The sequence below is a fragment of the Malaclemys terrapin genome, chromosome 1 (assembly GCF_027887155.1).
Source record: "Malaclemys terrapin pileata isolate rMalTer1 chromosome 1, rMalTer1.hap1, whole genome shotgun sequence".
Taxonomy (NCBI): Eukaryota; Metazoa; Chordata; order Testudines; family Emydidae; genus Malaclemys; species Malaclemys terrapin.
In genome coordinates this window covers 319,358,482-319,384,821 of record NC_071505.1, presented here as the reverse complement: position 1 = coordinate 319,384,821, position 26,340 = coordinate 319,358,482, and the positions used below count along the sequence as shown (strand labels likewise).

Below are 26,340 nucleotides of genomic sequence, written 5' to 3'. Positions count from 1 at the left end.
TTCCAACCCTACATTTCTATGTATTCTATGACTTAACATTGACATATTATAAGTTATGAAAACAAGAAAAAAATATAAATTGGATCTTGAAGCCAATGCAGAGCCAGTGAAGTTATTTGGGTAGGGAAGCAATTTTATTATCCTACTTCATACGTATCTGGAAAAGCATAGCTGAAGGGAGGTGATAAAGGAGTTGGAATAGTTTAGATGAAAGGATATGGAGTCTAGGTGGATGTTAGGAGTGCTAGTAATAACGTAAGATTCAGGCCTGTATTTTTTCTTGAGATAGAATTTTGGGTTTTCCCATTTATTTTTGATATTTTTATGTTTATATACTTTTATATTTTATACTAAGATGTGTGAACAAAAGACAAAGACATTGTGTATGTTGGTTTTGCCTGGCTAGATGGGTTTCTTAGTATAATGGGAACAGATAAGAACAGTTAAAGTGTTACTAGACATGGTGGAAGGGTAATATATGAGCATACACTGAAAGGCTGCTTGGCTTCTCTGTCAAGCCAAGGTCAAGCAACCAGTTAGGAGGGGCAAGGAGGTGGGGGAGGGGAGGCATAAAAAACACTAAAAGCCAAAGAAAACCCTGTCCTTGGCCAGTACACAACCTCACTCCTTACCCCTCCCATGGGATACAAAAGAGGTGGTATAAAGACCCCAGACTCTCAACCTCCCAAAACGGAACCATTTATGGCCATAAATTGAAAGAGGTAGGACCAGGGGTGTGTATATTTATGCCTGTTGGGGGGAGGGGAGGGTGAACGGTACACTGGGAAACAAGGCTCTGCGGCATTAGAGCTATGGATATGCTTGCTTGAAACTAATCCCAATAAACATCACATTGCCTTCATTGGGCTTCTGATCTTCTGCTTTCTGTCTGCGTGACAAGAACCAGGGGAGAGGGTGATGGGAAAGCCCTCTAACTGTGGAGATTTCAGCAAAGGCGAAATAGAGGCAATGTTGCAGGTATCAAAGATGGACAGAAAGATTGATGAAAGAGTTCAAAATTATGCTCAGTTGGATATGAGACACACAAAAATGGTATTTGAGGTTAAAGGTACAAATATACCCTAATTTTGGATTAGAAAGAGCACATTTAACTTCAGCAGTTCTTTACAAGTTGCTCCACTTGCCCACTTCACTCTCATGTCTAATTTTCACATGCATTTCTGACTCTTCCCCATGTGAGTAGTATTAAAGAACACAAAATTCAAAGGGAAAACAGGTTACTCACACTATTTTCTTTTGGTGAGCTGTTTAGTTCTCAGACATGGCTGCTGTAAATTCACCAGTGATGCAGTACAATAGGGACAGAATAGATGTGATAACAAGTTGGTTTTGGGATTCCTGGGGAATCCCAGAGCCCAGGAGACGAATGATGTGGGGAAAAAGGGAATCTTTTGGCAGGGAATAGTAGAAGATTGTTATGCTAGACACACCCTTTGTTGGGAAGCTTAGAGTATGCTTTGAATTGGGTAATGTCTAGGAACTTAGAGAACTTACTTTTAGGAAGTGCTTGATAAGATAGGATCCTATATGGGAAGGAAGCAATAGAGCCTGAATGTAACACTGCCTTGGCTGTGTCTCTTCTTATGCTTGAATATTGAATAAAGACAAAGAACTATGTTAAGCCAGAGAGTCCAGAAGCATTTATTCATCATGCACAATCTTGGATCATGAACATTCATATAAGTCTAGATTTATAGATTCAGTAGGTTGGGCTGCACAAAATAAATTAAAGTTAAAAAGTAAACTACAATATGCATTGAGTAATAATCTGCATGTACAATAATATTTACAAACTGGTAATATCCCTCAAGTTAATAGGTCAAGTGATGAATACATTTGAATTGTGAATAGCTCTAAAATAAACTGAAAACAAACGTGTGAAATAAAGATGAGTGGGTATTTGAAAACATGAATACCTCTAAGATTTTTTCACCCATTTTACATTTAAATTGTGAAAAACTAATACCAGAATATTAGCTCTCCTTCTGTGTTTCATAGGGAAGGTCAGTGTGAAATAAAGTTTAGTTTGCGTACTTTTTCATCTTCTAGGAGAGAGATAAGTACTTGGAAATGTAACTTAGTTTGTGCCTCATTCCATAAAACACAGCACAACAAATATTTCAGCATAATGTAGTAGGTAGATTGTATGCATCATAGCACAGGATAAACTATAAAACTGAAACTGTTTAAGATAAAAATAAAATATTATTATTATTATTCATTAGAGTTGTATTTATAGCAAGATTGATATATCTTCTAAAATCAAGCAGTAAATATACTGGAAAGGAAAACTACTTTTTCATATGGTATATAACTGATCTTGAGAACTCAATAAACCTAATTGTATTTCCTTATTTTAGTGCCCAAGCACAATGAAAATCAGAATATGTCCTCTAGAGCTATCACACACTATACCAGCTAGTTAAATGTCTGATCTTATTCCATGCCTACATACTGAATGATAAATTCTGATTGATATACAGTAATGGTTTAAGTAGAGTCTTTTATTCTTGCGGGTTCCATTTTCTATTTCAATATCTATTAGTAATATGATTGAACTGCATCATTTTTAAACAATCAAGATCTTTAGAAAATTATGTCAGAAGTAATTGTCTGTTAATGACTTTACTTAAGAGTGATTTGCAGAGTTGTGAAAAGTTAAGAACATTCATTATTGAAGAGGAAGAGATAATTAGTTGCTTTAAAACTAGAGCATTAAAACCTTGTTTTAGTAAAATCTGTATTACAGATTTACACAGTGTAATTCTCTTACTGTAGCCTATTTGAATTTCAATTTTCTCACTTTCCTCACAGAGGCGGAATTTTCTGATTCTGATAATTCAAGGCCAAACATGATCTTTAGAGATAGACCTACATCAAAATCCCAATTGCAAATACCAGAGAATTTTGAGGATACTCAAATTCTGAAAATGGACCTGAACTTTGCAAGTGGCTTCTATAGTTAAAATAATCCAAACCCAAAAACTCAGATCCAAGCATCCCCCAAAGTATGTTATATTTAATACCATGATCATCTTGAACACATCATCAAGGCTGAGAATCAGTACCTATCAGCCCAGCCTATACCCTTTCTTTCCCCAACATACAGTTAAATACTGTTAAGTATATTTACAGCACTGTACTAAGAAATAGACTGGCAATATTTAATAGCAATACCTCTATTTTTTTACCTGTTATCCTTATAAATACACTTTCATATATGTTCCCCTTGTCTTATTTTATCCCTCCTAGTTTTAATTCCTTTGTTGCTTGATTGATACCCTCCCCAAGAAGCTTTTCTTACAATGGAGGGTCAATTGATACCATTACCACTTCTTAGTCATGTGAAAGGGGTTTCTGCTTCACAAGGCATGACTGAAAGTTCCACTTTCATAAGATGTAAAAGTTCTGGGCCTAAAACTCAGCTTGTGTAAATCAGCCTAGTTTAATTAACTTCACTTTAGCTAATAGACTCAAGGAGCTCAATCTATTTAGTTTAACAAGGAGAAGGGGTGCCTTGATTACAGTCTATCAGTATCTACATGGGGAAAAATATTTAATAATAGGATCTTCAGTTTAGCAGAGAAAGGTATAACATGAGTTTCTTCTGGCAGTGTCATTTGCCTCTGAGCTGCTTTCTGTTGAAAATGAAAATCAGAGGGAGAGGGGCAGAAGAGAGGGAGAAGCGAGCATGGACAGGGAAGGTGAAAAGAAAGAATAAGAACAATGAAAACAGTATTTTCGTTATTATTTAGTAGAAAGGTTAATGTCCTAATGGGGAGGAAATTGGTTGTCTGGCAGAAAAAATGCTATAAACAATTTAGCAAAATAAAGCTTCATATACTGTCATTGTGTATATATATAACAACTATATTAAATAAAAGACAGTGCTTCAGTGAGGGGCACATATGGGCCAGTGAGCACTAGAAATTGTATTACTGGAATCAGGACTCACTACTGCACTATTGACTTTGAATTCTATAAAAGAAGTGACCATATGCCTGAAATTGCAAGTTTTATTTGATTGAAATGGCAGCTGTCTAAAATAATGTATTAAAAAAAACCTGGAAAGCGAGGATCTGCACAATGATCTTTACTTAACAGAACAGTCTCACTACTTATATAATTAATTTTTAAACACGGAGTCCATATTCCATTCCTAATTAGTGCTTCCACTTTAACATAGTCATAAAGAATCTCCATAGTAAAACTTTTCATTGTATTATAAAAAGTAAAGATACAATGACAGAGAAAAATACTGAAGAGAAAAATATTAATAGGACTGTATATACACAATGGAATATATGTCCTGTACATCCTGTCTCACATTAAAAAGACACAAACGTCCAGTGGATAGGACCTTGGACTTACAGTCAGGAGACTAAAGTTGTATGCCTGGCTTGGCCACTGACCTGCTGTAACTTTAGGCAAGTTATTTTATGCTTCTGTTTCTCTTTCCACTCTTTGTCTTCCTTGTCTCTTTAGATTGTAAGCTCTTCAGTGCAGGGACTGTTCTTACTATTGTGTTTGTGCAACTCCTAGCACAATGCTACTATGGACTTCTATACTACAAATAGTAAATGATCGTGAATGAGAGTATAAAGAAAACAATATGTAGTATAATAATATAGTTGTCACTTAGTTATTAAGCATTCTACATTCTTCTTTTAGAACTCCAACATGATTCATCAGAAGGTGTCTCCTCCTACTGAGCAACAAGGATCCCCAATCTTATCATTCATTATTCTTGAACAATTCAATGCCATTCTCCTAGTGCAAAGTGTCCATCAGTCACTTGCAGCTCTCAGTAAAGTCATCAGAGGCACCTCACTATTGAGTTCTGAAGTACAAAGTCTAGCGAGTGCTTTATTAAACCAGAAGGTAAGTTAATATTTGAAAAAAGAAATTATACATTTAACTAACCATTATAAATCCTTACTCTGTAACTATGACATTGAACAGAAGTCGGCTAAATTCAGACACGTATATACATTTCACCTTTTGTTTGGTTTGTTTGTTTAAAATTGTCACAAGAGTAGATCAGATGCTTCAGGGGATTCCTAATCAAATAGGGAACCCTACACCATCATGTGTCAGCAATGCCCCTCTGCTATGTACATAGGCCAAACTGGACAATCCCTATGTAAAAGGATAAATGGACACAAATCAGATATTAGGAATGGCAATATACAAAAACCTGTAGGAGAACACTTCAACCTCCCTGGACACACAATAGCAGATTTAAAGGTAGCCATCCTGCAGCAAAAAAACTTCAGGACTAGACTCCAAAGAGAAACTGCTGAACTTCAGTTCATTTGCAAATTTGACACCATCAGCTCAGGATTAAACAAAGACTGTGAATGGCTAGCCAACTACAAAAGCAGTTTCTCCTCCCTTGGTGTTCACACCTCAACTGCTAGAAGAGGGCCTCATCCTCCCTGATTGAACTAACCTCGTTATATCTAGACTGATTCTTGCCTGCATATTTATACCTGCCTCTGGAAATTTCCACCACATGCATCTGGCGAAGTGGGTATTTACCAGGGCCGGCTCCAGGCACCAGCCGAGCAAGCTGGTGCTTGGGGTGGCAGCTTGTAGGAGGCGGCATTCCGCCCAATCCTAGGGCGGCATGGCTGCTTTTTTGTTGTTGTTGTTCCGCTGTAGGGGGCAGCGGCATGGAGGACGGGAGCACCCTGCAGCAAGCCTGCAGGGCAGCCCCTGTCCTTCCCTCCCAGCCGACCGGAGCGGTACGGCGCCCTCCCGGCAGGGTGCATGGTGGGAGGGGCCACGTGGCAGTGCCCTGCTGAAGCCCTGGCCGCCCCCCTTCTCTCTCTCCCCCCCGCTAGCCAGGGCACATCTGCAGGGCAGGGAGTCCCCCTGCACCCTGGCTCTGGCCGCGCCACAGTTTTTTTTTTGTTTTTTTTTTTTGCTTTGCTGTTCTGGCCACCGCGGTTTTTTGTTTGTTTGTTTCGCTTGGGGCGGCCAGAAAGCCAGAACCGGCCCTGGTATTCACCCATGAAAGCTTATGCTCTAATACGTCTGTTATTTTATAAGGTGCCACAGGACTCTTTGTCGCTTTTCACCTTAAGGTAACTTATAGTTCAATACTGATTCAGAGTTTTAGCACCAACTGTTGTTACCATCTAAAGGCTGTTAGTGGCCTTTGTGCTAAACTGTCGATCTGTTGCTTAGTGGTTAGCTATCTGTCTTACAAACAACTGCTATGTTAATTGGTTTTCTTAAGTAGTAGGATAAGGAGAGAGTCCAAGAATTAAAACAGAGCTTCTTTCTTATACCTAGAAGTTTAAAGACATTGGCAGTGCAGCCATCATGCCCAGAAAAACTGCTGATCGTCCTGTTGTACATTTTATGTGGATAAACAAATTCTACCTTTAATGCTATCATTCTGGCACCTTTGATGAGTACTAAGACCTGAGAGGTGCTGAGTATGCACAATACTTTATTGACCATTAGTATAAATAGTAAAACAAAACCCCCAAACCACTCAACTATCCTGAAATATACAAATATTACTATTTTAAGGAAAACTTAACTATGGCTTTTCAGAATGAAAACTAAAAAAAATATTGGCTTTAAGAATCAGTGGGGGCTTCTGAGCATATTATGCACATTAGCTGAACGTTCTCTATGAAGGATATACAAAGCTGGTAGAATTAATGATGCTGGAATAGCATTTCCAACTCAAATCCCATAAAATCTCGCAAGCTAAATCATTCATGTTATCCCTTAAAATTATATGAATAGTTTCTCACCCCTCCACCCCCATCAACATGCTCAGTGGGTCACAGCTGAGGATGCCACCTGCAGTTCAAACTGCTGAGAAATAGGACAGACTCACCCCCGGCTGAAGGCTATTCTATGATTAGATGTACCAAGCCAGTAACAAAAGTAAACTTCTGTCTCATCGCACTGGTTAACAAGAAGTCAAAAATGCAGTCTCTTTAGGCATTCCAGTAGGTATTTCACCATATAGACACTAGACTTTATGATGAGTGGTTATTGAAAATGAATTTAATCAAACAAAGGTTTTTCTGATCTCAAGAGATCAGCCACATAGCCAGGTCAATATATAACTTAGATCTTATTCAATAATCACGCTGCTGCCAATCTTTTAGTAACTAAAATCTAAAAGTTTATAAGAGAAAAGAAGACAGTTAAAATGGTTAATAAATCATATACATACAATAATTGCAAAGTTCTTATCTCAGGTTTGTAGCAGTGATGTTACAGACTGTTGGCTTCTAAAGTCTCTGGTAACTTCCAAAAGCTTGGAAGGTCCTCCGTTCATAGATTTGAATGCTCCTTTTAGTTGTAAGTCCATAGTCTAGAGAATCTGAGCAGAAAAGAGGCAACATGGAGATGATTCAAGGGTCTTTTATATCCTCTGCCATGTGGATGGAATTTTACTGTCCCAAACAAAGCTCACAGTCAATTTGTGGAAGGTCACAGGCACAAGATGGAGTGCACAGTCACATGAGCAAGTCACATGCCCTTACATGGCTTGCTGACTCCCAGAGGCAGCCATTGGCCACTTGCAGGCCAAGATGTCTGCAGGAAGAGCCATCTTGGGTGGAATGAGTTTCTTCTATGAACCATTGTGAGAGTCAATTGCCTTTCATGGGCCATCAATACAAAGCTGTCTGGCTTCACTGTAGATTTTACATGGTGAGTGTTACCCTAGAAACAAACACATTTGGGATACAGATCTATAGCCAATATTCATAACTTCAGCTACAGTGATGATACATGGATTTAAACAGGATAATTTTATTTAGAAAATCATCTCTTCTGTTGACACCTTACATGATATACTTTGTACAAATTTTGTTGCAGTTGTCTAACAGTGACAATATTAATGATTTAAATGGTCATATTTCAGTCATACAGCATCGCACCCCTTTTAGCGAAACTTGCATTTACAAATGAAACATATTGGAAATAATTTTGATAATAGGATATCCTAGAAAATATGTTTTAGTATAAAATGCTGCCTCTTTTCTCTATTTTTTTGCTGTTTCACAGTGGTAAACACAACAGTTCTTTCTATATATCGGCACCCTTTCCCAGATTAGTGCAACTCAAACCAAATAAGGCTTGCATTGCTGTCCATAAGCAGTAAGATGAATGTATTAACACATCATATATTTTTAAAATATTTTTTTAATCTAGAGCAATTTCTAATGCTCAGTACAAACTTCAGCCAACTTTGTCAGGCATTTTGCATTACAATGTACAGTCCATTAATATTCAAAATATTTAGAATTACTGCTTGGTGAAATGAATTCCTGTACATTGGGGGAGTCTGCGCCCTACTCCAACAAAAGGCAACGCATACTTTGTATAAGTTGAACATTACCCCCTTTCTGAGATTTGGTTTTATGATCAGAAGTATTAAACAGAACATAAACTCTATTCCAGTCTTAAATGCCTTAGGATCCATCTGTCTCCCCAAATGCACATATTAAACTATCACTACCTCAGTGCCAATTGAGCATGGATTATCAGACCAAGGAACATAATTTAGTCTTTGTCTTTTCCACAAGACATTTTGGGAACTTTATGGTCGTAATGGTTACTTTTTGTCTTCTTTTGGAGGTTCTGTGTTCCCAACAGTCTTCATCAACACAAATAGTCCAGGATGGATTTGGGCTAGGTTGGATGGCTTATTTAGATCAACTGACAGTTCACTTTCCTCAATGTTTTGAAGCTGCTTGGTTTGTTTGTGAATTAAGGGAAGTCATTACAAGATAAACTTAAACCAATTTTAATTTAAACCAATTCCCACACAGGGTAGGCACTGATTTAACTACATTGATTTAGAAACTAGCTGTCAAGGTGTCACCCCCACTCTGAACTTTAGGGTATAGATGTGGGGACCTGCATGAGATAACCCCTAAGATTATTTACCAGTTTAGATCTAGTAGCTGCCACCACCAAATAGTTTAAACAAACATTTATGGGAGAGTCATTTGGAAACGCTGTCTTCCCCCCAAATATTTCCCCAGCTTTATCCCCCTTTTCCTGGCAGGATTGAGACTGATTCACCTCCCACCAATTCCTGGTGAGCCCAGATCCAAAAAACCCTTGGATCTTAAAACAAGGAAAAATCAATCAGGTTCTTAAAAGAAGACTTTTAATTAAAGAAAAAGGATGAAAGGAATATCGCTGTGAGATTAGCATGCAAGCTACTCTCACAGATTCAAAACACAGAGGATGTCCCTCTGGGCAAAACCTCAGTACACAAAGAAACCCAATTGGATTCTCCCTCTATGCAAAAAGAAGTCACAAAAGAAAATAAACATAATCTAATACATTCCTTCTCTAAACACTTATTACTTTTAAGAAATGTAGATGGCTGATTCCTGGATCCTTCACTCCAGCACAAACTTTTCTGAACAGACAAAAGACTGATTTCCCTCCTCCCTCTTTGAAAATATCTTGTCCCCCCATTGGTTCCTCTGGTCAGGTGTCAGCTAGGCTATGTGAACTTCTTAACCCTTTACAGGTAAAAGAGGAATTAACCCTTAACTATCTGTTTATGACACTAGTATAGTTAAATAGGTTCAATTTCTATACATAGACATCCCAAATTACTTTTTTGTCATCAGTTTTTTTTGTGATATATAGTATCTTGTTTTGTAAAGAGAACTGTAAAGTATAGGTGCTTAGTACATGTGCCAAAGCAGATAGAGAAGAATTTTCACTCCATAAGGTTTTTAAAATGACTCTTGAAACCTGTGCATATTATTATGTTCTACTGTAACAGCTGCATAAGGTCTGTTATCTGTTGGATAAATAGTGAGCATTCACAAATCGTCAACATACCATACTAACACAGGAAAGTTACATTGGCCCCACATTCAGAATTGTAGGTGTCTGACATTTAGATTTTGCCACTTTTATTTGCAAGCAGCTTGGTTTTAAAAACAGCATAAAATCAGGACAGTAATAAAGAACATAGTGTAGAAAAAATTGTAAGGAGAACCAGAAACAGTTGGTTGCCCTAACTTAAGTACTGAGCTGACTAGCTGTTGATGTTTCTGTACTGGCTTAGCTACCTACCTGAGACCCTTTCCTCACCTTTATGTTCAGTTGTGTAATTAAAAGGCATATATCTTCTAAAACTCATGAAGATTGGGTATGGGGATATGATAGGGTGTGCTTCCCACACTGGCCCTGCAAGAGCTGACTTGGGCCAGGTGGGCCCAATCAGCTAATTAAGCTGAAAATGGCAGAGGCATTTTAGGTTGGAGGCAGCTAATTAGAGAGAGGCTCACCTGTGAGGGACAGACAGGGCTTCTACAAAAGATAGGAAATTGGAAACAGAAGGGGCTTCAGGGAAGGAGTCTGCAGTCACTCCCTGGGAAAAGGGAGTTGTGTTTTGGGAGCTGCAGAGATGCCTAAAGTTACTCCCTGGGAGGAGGGAGTGAGCAGATTCACCAGAGGAGTGGGGAAGGCCAGGAGGTATGGAAGCAGCTCAAGGAAAGGCAGCAAGTTGCAAGGAATGGACCTTAGCTGTTGTGTAGAGGGTCGCTATCCCAGAGTAGAGGGTAGGTCCAGGTTCCCCTGCTAGCCACTGTGGGAGTGGTACTGTAAGACAGTGAAGCAGAAGACTGCCTGAGAGACTGCTGGAGAGCAGGAACCTTGATACACTCCCCCAGGATGGAAAACTACAATAATGACCTGGCCGGAGGGCTGAGTCACAAAGAGGAAAGCTGCAACTCCTGAGAGCGAGAGAGGGACTGCAGGGGAGAAACTGATGGGACATAATCCCGGGATGGGATGATTGCCTGACGGAGCTAATCGCCAGAAGGTGGCCTATCCAGTGGTAAGTAGAGCAACCCGTCATGCGGGGGGGAAAAGCAGGTTGTACATAGTTATGACGTGATGAAATCAAAGAATATGAAACCAGAAAGAACTACAAAGATTCATCATACCACAAAAAACTATGAGGCAAATAAAGAAGTCAAGAAAAGAATTGAGCTGCATTGAAACTAAAGATGGCAGATTGTGCTATGAAAACATCACCGTTCTGGAAATGTGGATGGAATACATGAAGGAACTTTTTGATGATTTTGAAAAATTAGAAGATACAGACTTGAAAAGAGGAGAAGAAAAAGCAACACATATTAAAATATGCTGTCAATTCTGTTCTTAATTAGGTCATATTCCAGATTTACCAACGCATTTCTTCTGTGGTGGGGACCAAGTCTCATGTATGCATTTTTCCCTATTCTGCTCATCCCACAGGTGATCCTCAAGTTGAAGCAGTACCAGGCCAGAAGAGTGGGTGAACTTCAGGTTCTCATGGCAAGAACACCATAAGCCAGGGGTGGCCAAACTGTGGCTTGCGAACCACATTCGGCTCTTTTACAGTTAAAGTGCGGCTTGCGGAGTCCCCAGTGACCCCCAATTCTCCACCTACCAGATTGGGGGAGGGGATCTTGGGGCTTCTGCCCTGCAGTGGGATGGTGGGGCTAAACCAGAGTAGTATCAGTTATTCATTTGACCCAGACAATATACTTACCATGTTTTATTCCCATAATCACACTCGCATAAGGATGGACAATGTCTACATACTTTGTATGAAATGTAAGCATTAACCTTTTATCTGGACAGGACTACACCTTTCAGGCTTTCTCCCTGGCTATTTATTTTTTTATGGTGATAGAACGAGAGGTCAAGCAGTTACTGCACAGACAATTTCTGGATGGATTAATTCCTGTATTACCATGGCAAACACCCCTCTGCTACAGACATTATTGGTTCGGTCAATGAGCACTCATGCTACATTGGTGGCTTTTCTAAAGGATGTTTGAATACTGGATGTTTGTAGGGCTGCCACTTGGTCCTCTGTGCCTTCACTCATCATTATATCATCACAACTGCTTCAAAGATTGATTCAAATTTTGGGAAGGCCATGTTAAAGTAGACACTGAGCCCCACCACCTAACGGTACTGCTTGTGAGTCACCTGAGTGGAACAAACTTGTGCAACCACTTGAAGAAGAAATAAGACAGATAAGTAACCCTTTCAACTGTTGTTCTTAGAGATGCTGTAGCATACAGGTATTTCATGACCCATCCTCCATCCCCTCTGGATCCCGTTCTGCTATGTTTCGATGTGAAGGATCTGAGGCCAGGTTAGGGCATTGCCACCTTTATATAATCTTGGCAGGGACCACAGCAATGTGCAGGGCACATATGCTGCGCTGACTGGTTCTGCTGCAGAAAACTCTCTGGCTCTAGCACACTAGACACATACACATCTGAGTGGAATACATGCGTGCAATCACATCTCGAAGAACAACAGTTACAATACGTGCAAGTAACCGTTTTTTATAACTCTCTTTCAGAAGTCATGCTTTTTAAACATAAGGAAAAGAGTCCACAGAGTTAATGTTTTTTTCTTTATTTGCTTTGTCTTGTTTTTGTTTATTGGTCTATTTAAATGTTACCAAAGTCTCTAGACCCAAAGTTTTTCTATTATTTGTATTAAGATGAAGTGTATTCAGTGAAAGTTAGCACTGTTTAGTTCACTTTGAATGTCATCCTTTCTTATATGCTTTAATGGCCAGACTTTCAAATGTCGTCAGCGTGCAGTAGCTGCTGCTGTTCTCAATGAGAGCTGTTGGATGCTGAGCTCTTTTGAAAATCTGGCCCTTAATCTTCAAGGGCATGATCCTTCAAGGTGCTCAGCACCTCCTGTGTGATGCCAAGGGCCCTCAACTCCCATTTAATTAAGGGGGAGCACCTTGCAGAATCAGGACCCACAGCGCTTTACAGGCATTGGTTAATACTAACCTCACAACCTGTTAATGATTTTTGTCCTGACTGTAAAGCTAATGCTAGTGTTAGGTCCCATTTGTCTGTTAAACAGAGGCTCTGTATGGCCTCTGTCACCATTGTGTCTGTGCACTACGTAAGGAGTTTGCATTAGAGCTGGGAATTCATGGTTGTATGCTCAGATCGTGACACTCGCTCTCTTTTTAAACTACATTCAGTCTCCAGCTCATTAAATGTAATATGAATAGTTGCATTAAAACAGTAGTAATACCTGTAGTTTTGAATTGTACTGCACAGCCAATTAATCTATTTTTATTTCAGTGTCCCCTCACATGGCAGAGTAAGTGGGAAGGTCCAGAAGATCCTTTACAATATCTCAGAGGGCTTGTAGCTCGAACACTTGCTATCCAGGTAAAGTAGAAGACGCGGTTAACTTCAGGACATTACTATTTTTTATACCACAATATACTGTGTACTTCTCTATAGTAGGGCTTTCCAAGCTGCTGTCTGAGAGAGATTTAGAACTTGTGTGTAAATAATTAAATATTAAAAACCATAAACATGGAGGTACAACATAAGGACCTCAATTTTTTGTCCCAGTAAACCCTGTCAGAGTGCAGTAACATTGCTGTTCACTTTTACAGCAGTTTTAACTTGCCCTAAATTTCAATCAAAGTTTTAACTCAGGATCTGTGGAGAAGGAAGGAAGATCTTTGTTTTTCTTACTGTCTTTGTAGAACTCCTGTTATTTTTCTAAATGACATGCTCTCTGAAATAAAACTGAACCTTTATATGTAGAAAGGATGGTCCCTTATGAGACTTCATTATAGTTGCCAGTGAAACTAGAGTATGGTTTGATATGCAGTTTTACCAAATTCTTGAAAAATAGTCAACTTTTATGTTTGGAGGTGGCATTCCTATGTTAGAATGCAAATTATAATTCCTTCACAAGCTTAGAACTAGGTGAATGAGCTGGGGGAAAGGAGTCTGGGACAGGAAGATAAAAAAGTAAAATTAGACAATCATATCAAAGCATGAAATAGATTTCACAACCCAAGAATCTTTTTTTTTAAACGCAGTTTGTTTCTGAAGACACGCTGTTTTATTCAGTGGAATAGGGTGGATGATTACATCTGTTTATCCTAGGGTGTGCTCCTAAAAGAATTATTTAGTTGCAAATTTGTCTTTAATTTCTGTGCTACTTACTCTGAAAGAAGCAGCAAGGAAAAAATATAATTGGACAATAAATGCTGTTCTTCAGTCTGTTGAATTAATGCTTGTTATGAGATGACTTTAGAGAATTTGTTTTCTAAAGGACTGTACCATATGGTCTAGCATGTATTTGAAATGGCACATGGCTGTAGAGAAGTGCCTTCAGACTGAAATGCTAACATGAATTACTCCACTTTCATGTCTCATGCGAAAAGCAGATATGGCTGTTGTCTGTTCAGGTAGCAGATGACTGAGATATCATTTATTTAGAAGGAGCAGTGTAAAAATTAGATTCAAATCTGTAAGTCTAAGAAAACAGAAATATATGTGTGTATACACAGGTATGTATGTTTATGTCTATTTATGTGTATATATGGAGAAAAGCATCTTCCCACTGTCAGTAATTATTGCCTGTCTTGTTTTGCGGTTTAGAGATATTGTATAAATCTCCGGCAGAATGTTTACTATTACTCATACTCCATAAGTTTTTTTTGATAAATTATTCTTGTTGTCTAGATGGTTGGTATGTTTAGGCATTGTTGCTTTTGTTCAAATACTTCATAAGGCTAGGTAGGGCATTAACAATATTGTTCATATTTAGAGCCCCATGCTTTTTTCAAGTATGAAGTAACATGAAATACAACTAAAAACAATAAATAAAACAAAAGAAAAAGAAAAGCAATTAATAAAATTTAATAAAATGCACCCATCCCGCAACCGCAGCTCCTGTCCTGCAGGGCTGGCCCTGGATTCTTGCTCCAGGCATTGTGATCTGGCACATGGGGTCACAGCACTACTCAAGTTTGGCCTTGCCTCTCCTCCTAGGGTTACCACACGTCCGTATTTTCCCGGACATGTCCGGCTTTTTAGTTCTTAAATCACCATCCGGGAGGAATTTTTAAATATCTAAAAACGTCCATGAAAATACGGACATATGATAACCCTAAGTCCAAAGTCCCGGGGCTGGCGGCGCTTCCTGGGGCAGCTCCCGGCGCCCGCCCACCGGCAGGAGCCTGCAATGTGGGCAGCCCCTAGGCACAGAGGCGAAGGGGCTCTCCGCGTGCTGCACTGGCTCTCTCCTGCCCAATCAGAGCTGTGGGGCCGGGGCTTGCAGGAGTTCGCAGCGGGCAGAGAGCCCTCCACCCCCCAACCCGACCTGACCCTAGGAGCCAGAGGGACCTGCCGCATGCTCCCCGGGAGCCACCCAAGGTAAGCACCGCCGGGACTCCCCACCTCGCCCCCCGGCAGGTCCCTCTGGCTCTTAGGGTCGGGTCAGGGGGTGAGGAGGGGTGTGGTGGCGGGGCCGAGCGGGGAGGGGATGGGACTTGGGGTGGAGCGGGGCTGGACTGACACCCCCCAGGGAGTGTTTTCTTTTTTGAATGTTCAAATATGGTAACCCTAACTCCTCCGTGATAAAAGAGGGGTGGCCAGGCCAAATTTTAGTGACTAGCTTTGCAACTTGGTACACAGCATTGCAGAGCTGCTCAAATTTGGCCTAGTAGCCCCATGATGATAGAAAGATGGCAGGATCAAACTTGAGCTGTACTGCAACCCCATGCACCAGGTTGCAATGCCCAGAGCAGGAAGCCAGGCCACGACCAGAGGTATAGGAACCACCACTGCGGGGTGAGTGTAGGGCAGACTTGCTCGCCAACACTCTCCATCCTTGGGGCCTGCCCTCCTCACGGGGTCGGGGTGGATTTACTCTTGAGGATCCCACCCAGGGACTCCCATCTCCTGGGGACAGGACCTAACCCCCTCCCACAGGGGATAAAACAAAATGAAATGAAATTCCAAAAAAATAAAATGAAAAATTATAAAGATTTTTCACTGAGCTCTATTTATGGTATCTCGATGTATGATAGCATTGCCTAAAGCATTAATAAGCACATTGAGTTCTGTTACATAAATTATTAATAACAATCCTAAGAGGAGAAGTGAAATAATACTAATCCAAATGAAGAAGCTGACACAACATGTGCTTGGGCATTCATTGTTTCCAGTTGTAGCACTCTTGAAATCAATAGTGGTGTCAATATATAAAGTTCATTTCCATATACATTTATTTGTATATGTCATGTCAACTTAATAAGAATTAGTTGCTGATTCATACTTGATGTATCATATTTGATATCTTTTTGCCACCTACTAATACTATACATGGATCTACTAAGCTGTTTGAGCTTCAACCTCTCTCAAATTGCGACAAAAAGTACTAAGGGTATAATTTACAGTTGTATAATTGCATATACCTTATATTGCTATTCAAACTTATAATAAACACTTCATAAAATTAAAGGTATAAATCCATATCTTGGCCAAATTCCAGTGAAATTCCTCCTGTGGTTTCAGTTTCTAGTTTAAACTGTAGTATGGCTGGACATTTTTGAAAAACACCTTCTAGAGGTAGCTGGTGGAGAAAGTATTGCTTTTTGGGAGAGATTTTTCTCAAATGGTGAAGGGATTTAGAAGAATATGCGCCATTGATGTTCAGGAGGGCTTGTGCTCCTTAATCTTATGTGCTTTGGAAAATCCTACCCTTTATGCCTACATAAGTTTTTTTCAGACGCTTAGGGATGAAAGCAATATCATATATAAAAGTAAGGTTGTCAACCAGATTTTTTTAAAATGAGAACCTAGATTTGGATGCCTACATTCACCCTTTTTGAAAAGTGCATAGCACCATCTGGTGCCATTACAGTCAATGGATACATGTACATGAATATTTTTAGGACATGTGACCCCCAGCAGTTAAACAATCAAATAGAAAATACTCCCAAGAAAAAGCTGCTTCAGCAAGAAGTTCTTCAAAGAGACACCAAGCAAAGTAAATATTTCCTTTCCTGTGAGGATTTCTTTTATTGAAAGTGCCTCAATAAAATGCAATTGTACATTCTTTAATAAAAGGGAACTCTCTTTTGAAACTATCCCAATAATTGTAATGTTAGCATTCCATAATTAATTGTAAACAAATTAAGTTGAAGAATATTATGAAAATACTTGAAACCTTATATAATCCATTCAAATAATTCAGGTTTCTTTGAAAACAAAAGTCTAGCAAACCTTTTCAAAGTTTAAAAGTGGAAATAGTGAAAGAGCCTTTCCCTAGCTATCAAACTGAGTTCCTTATCAGAATTTTATCTCTTAAGCTTTTATAACTGTGGTCTGAATGTCTGGGGATATTTTTATACCTATTATAAAGCACATAAAATGTTCTTCCTTATGTTTTTTGGAGACAAATATTAAGGCCAAGAAAAATGAGGGTAAGTCAGTTTGGACAAGGGGCCTTAGAGTAGAAGTATAAGTTTATTGCAATACTGAGAAAACACGGATGGTTTCACTGGCTTTTGTCCCCACCTTTGTCATGTCACCATACAACCTTTCTAATATTAAGTATAGTGTTCTAGACCAATATTTCTCTAGCTCTTTTTCTCAAACAAACCAGCACATCTCATACTTACAGGGTTGCTTTCTAAGTGAAACTAGGTCATGCAGTTTTAAAGAAAAGTATCACACTGATACGTTCTTAGATTTCAGTGACGACTACAGAGAAACCAGAGAAAATTGCACTGACTCTTCTTCCTGTCCCATATCTACTGATATCCTGACAGAGCTGTAATCTAGATTCATGCTTTCTATTATCTTCTGTCATTTAAGTTTTAATAAGTGTTGTGGGTTACATTTATCCTGATGAAATTGCATTGAACTAATCCATGATCGCAGGTGATACAGAAACCATAGTCACAAGCATTCAGCACTAGTAATCAGTTAACTATTTCAAGGGTATCTTTGCGATGAACCAGGCTAAAAATGTAATTCTTATATTTAAATGACAACTAACAATCCCCTTAGAGGAGGGCATAGACAGGCATACCTTGGAATCTTCCTTTTCTTGGACAGGTTAAAAAGTGTGTGTATGGAGATCCTAGAAATGTAGGACTGGAAGAGACCTTGATAGGTCATTTAGTCCAGTCCCCTGCACTGAGGCAGGACTAAGTATTATCTAGACCAGTCCTGACAGGTACTTTGGCTAACTTGTTCTTAAAAGGCTCCAGTGATGGAGATTCCACATCCACCCTAGGTAATGAGTTCCAGTGTTTAACTTCTCTGACAGTTAGGAAGTTTTTCCTAATGTCTAACTTAAATTTCCCTGGCTGCAATTTAAGCTCAGTACTTCTTGTCCTGTCCTCAGTGCTTAAGAAGAACAATTTATCACCCTCCTCTTTATAACAACTCTTCACATACATGAAGACTGTTATGTCCCCTGTCAGTCTTCTCTTCTTCAGACTAAACAAACCCGATTTTTTTTTTCAAATCTTTCCTCCAAGTTCATGATTTCTAGACCTTTAATCATTTTTGTTGCTGTCCTCTATACTTCCTTCAATTTGTCCAAAAAATATTATTCTTTCCTGAAGTGTGTTGCCCAGTTCCAGACACAATAATCCAGTTAAGGCCTTATCAGTGCTGAGTAGAGTGGAAGAATTACTTCTCATGTCTTGCTTACAATACTCCTATTAATACATGATGGTTGCTTTTTTGCACCAGATCTTTTTCAGCACTACTCTTTCCTAGGCAGTCATTTCTCATTTTGTACTTTTGCAATTGATTTCACAATGTACTAAGTGTAATACTTTGCATTTGTCTTTGAGTTTCATCCTAGTCATTTCTCTAGCTTGCCAAGATCATTTTGAATTCTAATCCTATTCTCCAAAGTGCTTGCATCCCCTCCCAGCTTGGTATCATCTGTAAACTTTATAAGCATACTCTCTATTTCCATTATCCAAGTTATTTATGAAGATACTGAATAGAACCGGACCCAGAATAAATCCCTGCAAGGCCTCACTCAACATGCCCTTCCAGCTTGACTGGGTACTATTCATAACTACTCTCTGAGTACAGTTTTCCAACCATCCTGGCTAACAGCCATTGATGGACCTATCCTCGAACTTATCTAATTCTTTTTTGAACCCTGTTATGGTCTTGGCCTTCACAACATCCTCTGGCAAGAAGTTCCACAGATTGCCTGTGTGTTGTGTGAAAAAAATACTTCCTTTTGTTTAAAACAAACATGCTGCCTATTAATTTCATTTGGTGACTCCTAGTTCTTGTTTTATGAGAACGAGTAAATACCACTTCCTTATTTACTTTCTCCACCCCCGTCATGATTTTATAGACCTCTATCATATCCGCCTCACATAGTCATCTCTTTTCCAAGCTGAAAAGTTCCAGTCTTATTAATTTCTCCTCTTATGGAAGACATTCCATACCGGTAATCATTTTTATTGCCCTTTACTGAATCTTTTCCAATTCCAATATATCTTTTCTGAGATGGGGCAACCACATCTGTATGCAGTATTCAAGATGTGGGCATACTATGGATTTATATAGAGGCAATATTATATTTTCTGTATTATTATCTATCCCTTTCTTAATGATTTCCAGCATTCTATTCGCTTTTTTGACTGCCGCTGCACATTGAGTGGATGTTTTCAGAGAACTATCCACAATGACACCAAGATCTTTTTCTTGAGTGGTAACAGCTAATTTAGACCCCATCATTTTATATGTATAGTTGGGATTATGTTTTCCAATGTGCATTACTTTGCATTTATCAACATTAAATTTCATCTGCCATTTTGGTGCCCAGTCACCCAGTTTTGTGAGATCCTTTTGTAGCTCTTCTCAGTCTGCTTTGGACTTAACTATCTTGACTAGTTTTGTATCCTCTGCAAATCTTGCCACCGTTTACCCCTTTTTCCAGATCATTTATGACTATGTTGAATAGGACTGGTCCCAGTACAGTCTACTGGGGGACACACTATTTACCTCTCCATTTGGAAAACTGACCATTTATTCCTATCATTTGTTTTCTGTCTTTTTAACCAGTTACCAATCCATGAGAGGACCTTCCCTCTTATCCTATGACAGCTTACTTTGGTTAAGAGCCTTTGGTGAGGGACCTTGTCAAAGGCTTTCTGAAAGTCTAAGTACATTATATCCACTGGATCCCCCTTTTCCACATGCTTGTTGACTCCCTCAAAGAATTCTAGTAGATTGGTGAGGCATGATTTCCGTTTACAAAAACCATGTTAACTCTTCCCAACAAATTATGGTCATCTATTCTTCTGACAATTCTGTTCTTTACTATAGTTTCAACCAGTTTGCCCAGTACTGAAGTCAGGCCTATAATTGCTGGGATTGCCTCTGGAGCCCTTTTTAAAAATTGGTGTCACATTAGCTATCCTCCAGTCTTTTGGTACAGAAGCTGATTTAAATGATAGGTTACAAACTACACTTAGTAGTTCTGCAATTTCACATTTGATTTCCTTCAGAACTCTTGGGTCAATACCATCTGGCCATGGTCTCCTTGTCCTGGGAATTGACTGGCAGTTAAAACATATTGGCAGTAGGCAAACCTCTTTTATCTGTTGGCAAAACCAGGTGGCATTTCTTGAAATATGCAGATTCATTCTTGATATCCAGACTCAGCAGTGCAATATTTTTGATCTTGCTTATCAGCCCACAGTCCATATTATACTAGTCTCTTTAATTTCCTGAGTCTGTTGTGAGCTTGTCTTTTGCTTTCTTCAAGCTGTAGGCTAGTCCCTATATTTTGCAGTTAAATATCAATTATGGAGAGTTTAAGAACTCCCACTTTAATATGAAGAGCTTGGACCATGCTTTACAGAATGAATTGCTTTTTATCTGCTTTCTGAAGCTGCCATCAGTTCACTAATGGTATGAGGAGAGGAAGTATCTTGTGCTTAGTGACCTAGCACATTCAGAAGCTGAAGCTTAATTGTTAGCCTTCGTTCTTTTGTCTTTCCCCATTCTCAGACATCTCTAGCAGTTTATAGCATCATCTGAATTTGGTATAAACAGAGTTCAGTTTTTTAAAAATAAACAGACCTAGAATGCTGTGTGTATGTATATTTTTAAAGTTTTAGCAATTAGGCAAGGTGTCTGGGGTTATAGTGGGTCACAAATTAAATAGGAGTGAACAGTATGATGTAGTTTAGGGGGAAAGGCAAATGTCATTCTGGAATGTATTAACAGGAGTTTTGTATGCAAGACACAGGAGGTAATTTTTCTGCTCTGCTCTGCACTGATGAGGTATCAGATGGAATAGGTTTTGGGCACCACACTTTAAGAAAGATGTGAACAAACTGGAGAGAGTCTGTGGGAGAGCAACCAAAAATAAGTTTAGAAAACATGATGTGTGGGAAATGGTTGAAAGAAGTGCATATGTTAGTCTAGAGATGAGTAGGCCAAGGGGAGACATCTTAACAGTCTTCAACTATGTAAAATCTTGTTATAAAGAGGACAGTGATCAAATCCACTAAGGGTAGGACAAGAAGTCATTGGCTAAGTTTGCAGCCAGGGAGATTTAGGTTACATATTAGGAAAATCTTGCTAACTATAAGGATAGTTAAGCATTGGAACAGGTTACCTAGAGAGGCTGTGGAAACCATCATTGGAGGTTTTTAAGACCAGGTTAGAGAATACTTGTCGAGATAGTCTAGGTATACTTAATCCTTCTTCAGCACAATGGGGATGGACTAGATGACATCTTGAGGTCCCTTCCATTCTTACATTTCTATTATTCTAATATGGTATCTGTTAACATTTGCTACATTTCGTTCAGTTAACCTGAAAGAGTCATCCTGGGATCAGTTATTACTAATTTAGAAATTCATTTTGGTAAAATCTTAGAAATAGAAGTATCCTGGATATTTTGCTAAACATTTGTCCAATATTATTTGTGATATTCATCTTGAGTTCTTGTTCCCGTTTCAAATCTTATGTCTAAAGACTTGAGCCATCGGTTATGTTCCCTCCTAGATTGACTTAATTTGCCAACTTTTTAAAATTAATACTCTCTTAGAATTAGAGAATAATTTACTGTGAGTCATTGCTTCCTTACTTCATACTAATAATTCTAACTGTTGCTACATTTGGAGAACTGGGTGCAGTTTTTTGTTTAACCTGACTACCATCTTCATTGCGTAGGAACCCAATTTTCACCATATGCTCAGATGTGCTCTAGCACATCAATAATATTATTACTTCTTGCAAAGATAATTGTTTACATCTCAAATATGGAACCACCTTTCACAATCCACATTAAATTTCAGTCCATTTTGAAAGATAGTTATTTTATCATTGATATACCTAACTGATATACCAGAAGAAACTGACAAACAGATGTTAGACATAGCTAATGAAAGAATAAACAGATGTGATATAGCTAAGTGCAGGTACATAGTTATAGAGACATACATACAGATTAATGGACACACACACACACACACACACACACACACACACACACACACACACACACACACAGATAAATAAATGGGCAGTGGAGAGAAAAGAGAGAGGCAATTCTGATGAGAGAAATGTATGAGAATAGAAAATTGTCCTTTGCTTTGAAACAGAGAAAATGTATTCATATTCTCTAATCTTATTCATAATCTCTAATTCTAAAAGGCTATGTGAAAGAGGGCCTGGGGTCTGACAATAACATATATTTCATGGTAAAAGAAAATTGATTAGAGGAATTTTAAAAGAGATAAATCCAGGCTATTCTTTGGTCAGCTAAAATAGAAACTGTATATATCCATCTTACCAGGGGAGGTGGTGTGCTCAACATCGCTTGAAGTCTTTAAAATGAGATTATATGTCTTTTTAAAAGATATGCTTTAATGCAGCTTCTGGAAGAAATTTTATGAGCGAGGTGGGGGAAGTGCTGGATGGTCATTCTGTACTTCTGTACTTGGAATCTGTGGGCAGACCTGTTATCCTCAGCTCTCAAAGCACAGCAGAGAGCCAAACTATCTTTGGTTACCTGTGAGCAGAACGTGGTAGGATAGGTGGCTGGAGAATCTGGGTAGGACAGAGAAACTGGCTCTGCTCTTTATTTCCATAAATTTAGTTTCCTTTCCTTCAATACGTTGAGAACTGGGACTAGAAGCTGGGCCCCAGGCAGAATCCCCACCCTGCTGAGAATATGAGCCCCTTGAGGGGAAGGTGGGCCAATGCAGGAAGTAGCCCAGGGAAGAACCAGGTGATTTGACCACACAGATCTTAACCACTTGCTACAAGGATCCTTGGGCTGAGGGTAGAGGGAAAGACTGGATTTCCCTATAGCCTCATCTGGTAGATGAGCAGCAAGACCCCAGATGCAAAGTGCCAGAAGGTTTATTGGGCTTGCACTGGGGCTATTGACCTGGTGTAAGGTCCTGGAACTACTAGATGAAAACCCTGGATTCCCTCAAAAGGGGTGAGACCAAAGTTGACCCGTCCAGAGGGCCAAGTCAGAAGGTAGGTTGGCAGGACTACAGAGAATGAAACTTTGCAACACCATTCCTGGCCAAAAAGCAACACACCAACTAGTGAATCACTTTGTCACAGAAAGATTTCTCTGGACGTCATGGTGTGGCTGTCAGGCTGAACAGGAAATGTTTGGAGACAGACTTGATTTCTAGAGACATACAATTTCTTTCTTTCTTTTTCGTAATAAAGCTAAGGGATGCTTATGTCACTGGGTTTTGCAAGGTATTCAGAAGAGGTTTGTTATGCAAACCATGTATTTTGATTCACTACCATTTTCTCTCTAATTTAAATTAGTTTAACTACCTAATTCATATGTTGTCTTTTTATAGCCAAGATTTATGTTTGTGTGAAATTACCCAATCCCACAGTAGTCAGACTGCCCCAAATGAGATGAGAATTCCTCATCCTCTAGAGAGAGGTTCTGAAGGGTAAGGAGATTGTGAAGCCTAGTGTCACACTCAGGGTCTCAGTCAGATGGGATGGACAGAGTTGTATCCTACTAAACAGTATTGGAAAGGGCTGCAGTGGGTGAACACAAGGGAAAACCTGAAGACCCTACACGAGGAGGCAAGAATGTGTGTGACAGGAGACAATGCAAGGAAAACTAAACTTCCTTGAGCAGTTACTGTGCTGTAGGGAGAAAAATTGGAAATGCAGATTAGATAATATCTATCTGAATATCTATTTTGAACTGTGCCTGGTCTTCAGGTGCATGTAGGAAAAACTGAAGTTAAAGGGAAATGGCGTAGTACATTGAAATTGTGGTTTTATTTAATAGTTTCTATTATGAGAGGGGAGGCAGGTCTGAGAGAATGTGTGAAATACCTCAATTTAATATCCTTTCATAACCTTAATTTAATAACCTTTCATAATCTTAAAATAGCCATTATTAAAATGAAAGGTTTGTTATTTTTAGAAAGAGAAAAGATGTTTCTACCTTTAATATCGGAATAAGTTTTATTAGCAGAGGATACAATGTAAAAATTTGAGTTCCACAAAGCTGTACTCTATGTACAGACATAACTTGTGTCTTGAACTAGACAGGGTTGGTCCTTATCATTAGTCAGAGTTATCAAAGGGACTTTACATTTAAAATAGAGATAATATGCAACTTTGTTTTGGGCAGAAGTAGTAGACTACCTGCTTTTTCCAGTAAATGTATCAAAAAAGTTTCTGTTTCAGTATATCACCATGGTCTATCACTGGCTAAAGTGCTAGGTTGTTATGTCAAAGCTGTGGTCAGGGTGTAAGGAGATCAGAGTAGATGATCCCAGGGGTTTCTTCTAGTTTTAGAATCTGTTAATCTATTTAATTATTTATTTTTGGCAGATACTACCTCTCATTATATGTGCTTGTGATGTGTAACAACCGTTGGAAATGCAAAAATGCTTAATTTAACATGGAAGAGAGACAAACTTGTTTAAATTTTTTCCTAGGGTTTAGGCCAGAACGTTAATGCAGAGATCCAACTACAACATCCCCCAGTAAAGTCAGTAGACACAAACATATGCCATAATTCTTTGAGCAGTGGTCCCTATGTGTATTCCACACATGGATACGCATGCGCACTATGCATCTGAGTCTGGAAATTTTTAAACAGGAGCTGTTGGTCCACACACATGCAGTTGTCCTCCTCGTGCTCTGAACGAAGTCTGTAAAGGGCAGTGCAGACTAGCGTCTCTCCAGTTATTTCTTACCACTGTATGGCCCCTGAGTCAGAATTCTATGTCCACTTCAATCTTTCTCTAGTTTAATACCTGCAAATATAAATTGTAAATAGTTTTTAGAGTATAAACTTAGTGTTTTTATAGTCAGCATAATTAGTTTAGTTCTCTGCCTTGAGAGGCTTCTGCTCATGGAGAGAGACTAAGGAAGAGGAAGAGGGGTTTAAGAACTGCTCATGGAGAGAGACTAAGGAAGAGTCCTGGGGTTTAAGAACTGTGTCTCCTGCCCCCATTGTGTCTCCATCAGCAACGAATACCAGCACTACCTTTTTTTGCTTTGGGGAGCCTCATGTCGCCACAAAGTGCTGTATCTGCTGCTCCTTCCCTCTGAACACACGAGGGATGAGAGTTCTGTCTGCAGAAGCACCTTATGAAGCAGGCCATGAGGCCCCATTTGGATCTAGGTCACGGAGAAACCCCCTCTACAGTATCCTCAGACTGCAAGCACCACCCTCCAAGCACAAACTCTAGAATAAAACACTTAAACCATCTCCCTCCTAGCCTGACAACTACAGGCAGTACTAGGAGCTGTTACAGAGAGTAGCAGTCAAGCTCCACCTATCTCTTGAGGAGGTCCAGGGCACACAATGTGATCTATTAGACGTCCTTCAGCCCTCTGGTCCTTCTAGGGCAGCCCTTCCAACTGACCAGGCCATTTTGGAGCCCACCAAATGTGTGACGCTATGTGTGACATAGCACTGCCTCCCATGACCCTACCCTGAAGAGGGCTTCAAAATGATATTTCATGCCAGCCGAAGGGTTAGAGCCTTTATTTACTCATCCAGCACCCAACTCCTTAGAAGTGCAAGTGGCTACAAAAAGGTCCAGGACACAGCACCCCAAGACTACCTCAACTGATAAAAGCAGTAAACACCTTGACCTCTTGGAAAGGAAAATATTTTCATCAGTTAGTCTCCGATTCAGAGTTGCTAATTACTAGGTGCTGTTGGCAAAATAATATTTCCCGGTTAATTTAAAATTTCTAGACATTAAAGACAAACTTCCTCAGGCAGAGAGGACCCAGATCCAAGCCCTCATAGAGGAAGGCAGGCTGGTGGCTAAAAAATCACTCCAAGTGGCAGTAGACACAGCTGACACTGACTGTAGAGCCATCTTCAAAGCTAAAGTCGTGAGGCATGATTTGTGGCTGAAATCTTTGGAGTTCCCCAGCGGAGTACCAGAATACCATTGAGGACATTCTCTTTGATTCTAATGGCTTTAATGAAAAGATAGGGTCT

The 26,340-nt window shown here is 39.3% G+C and overlaps 1 protein-coding gene across 1 annotated transcript in view; it reads left to right on the top strand.

Moving 5' to 3' along the window:
• Window positions 1-26,340, top strand: part of DYNC2H1 (dynein cytoplasmic 2 heavy chain 1) — a 392,465-nt gene that overhangs the window by 308,328 nt on the left and 57,797 nt on the right. The window contains exons 84-85 of the mRNA XM_054015569.1: window positions 4,693-4,902; window positions 13,149-13,238. Of these exons, the coding sequence (XP_053871544.1) occupies window positions 4,693-4,902; window positions 13,149-13,238 (300 nt within the window). The remainder of the gene's footprint in view (window positions 1-4,692; window positions 4,903-13,148; window positions 13,239-26,340) is intronic.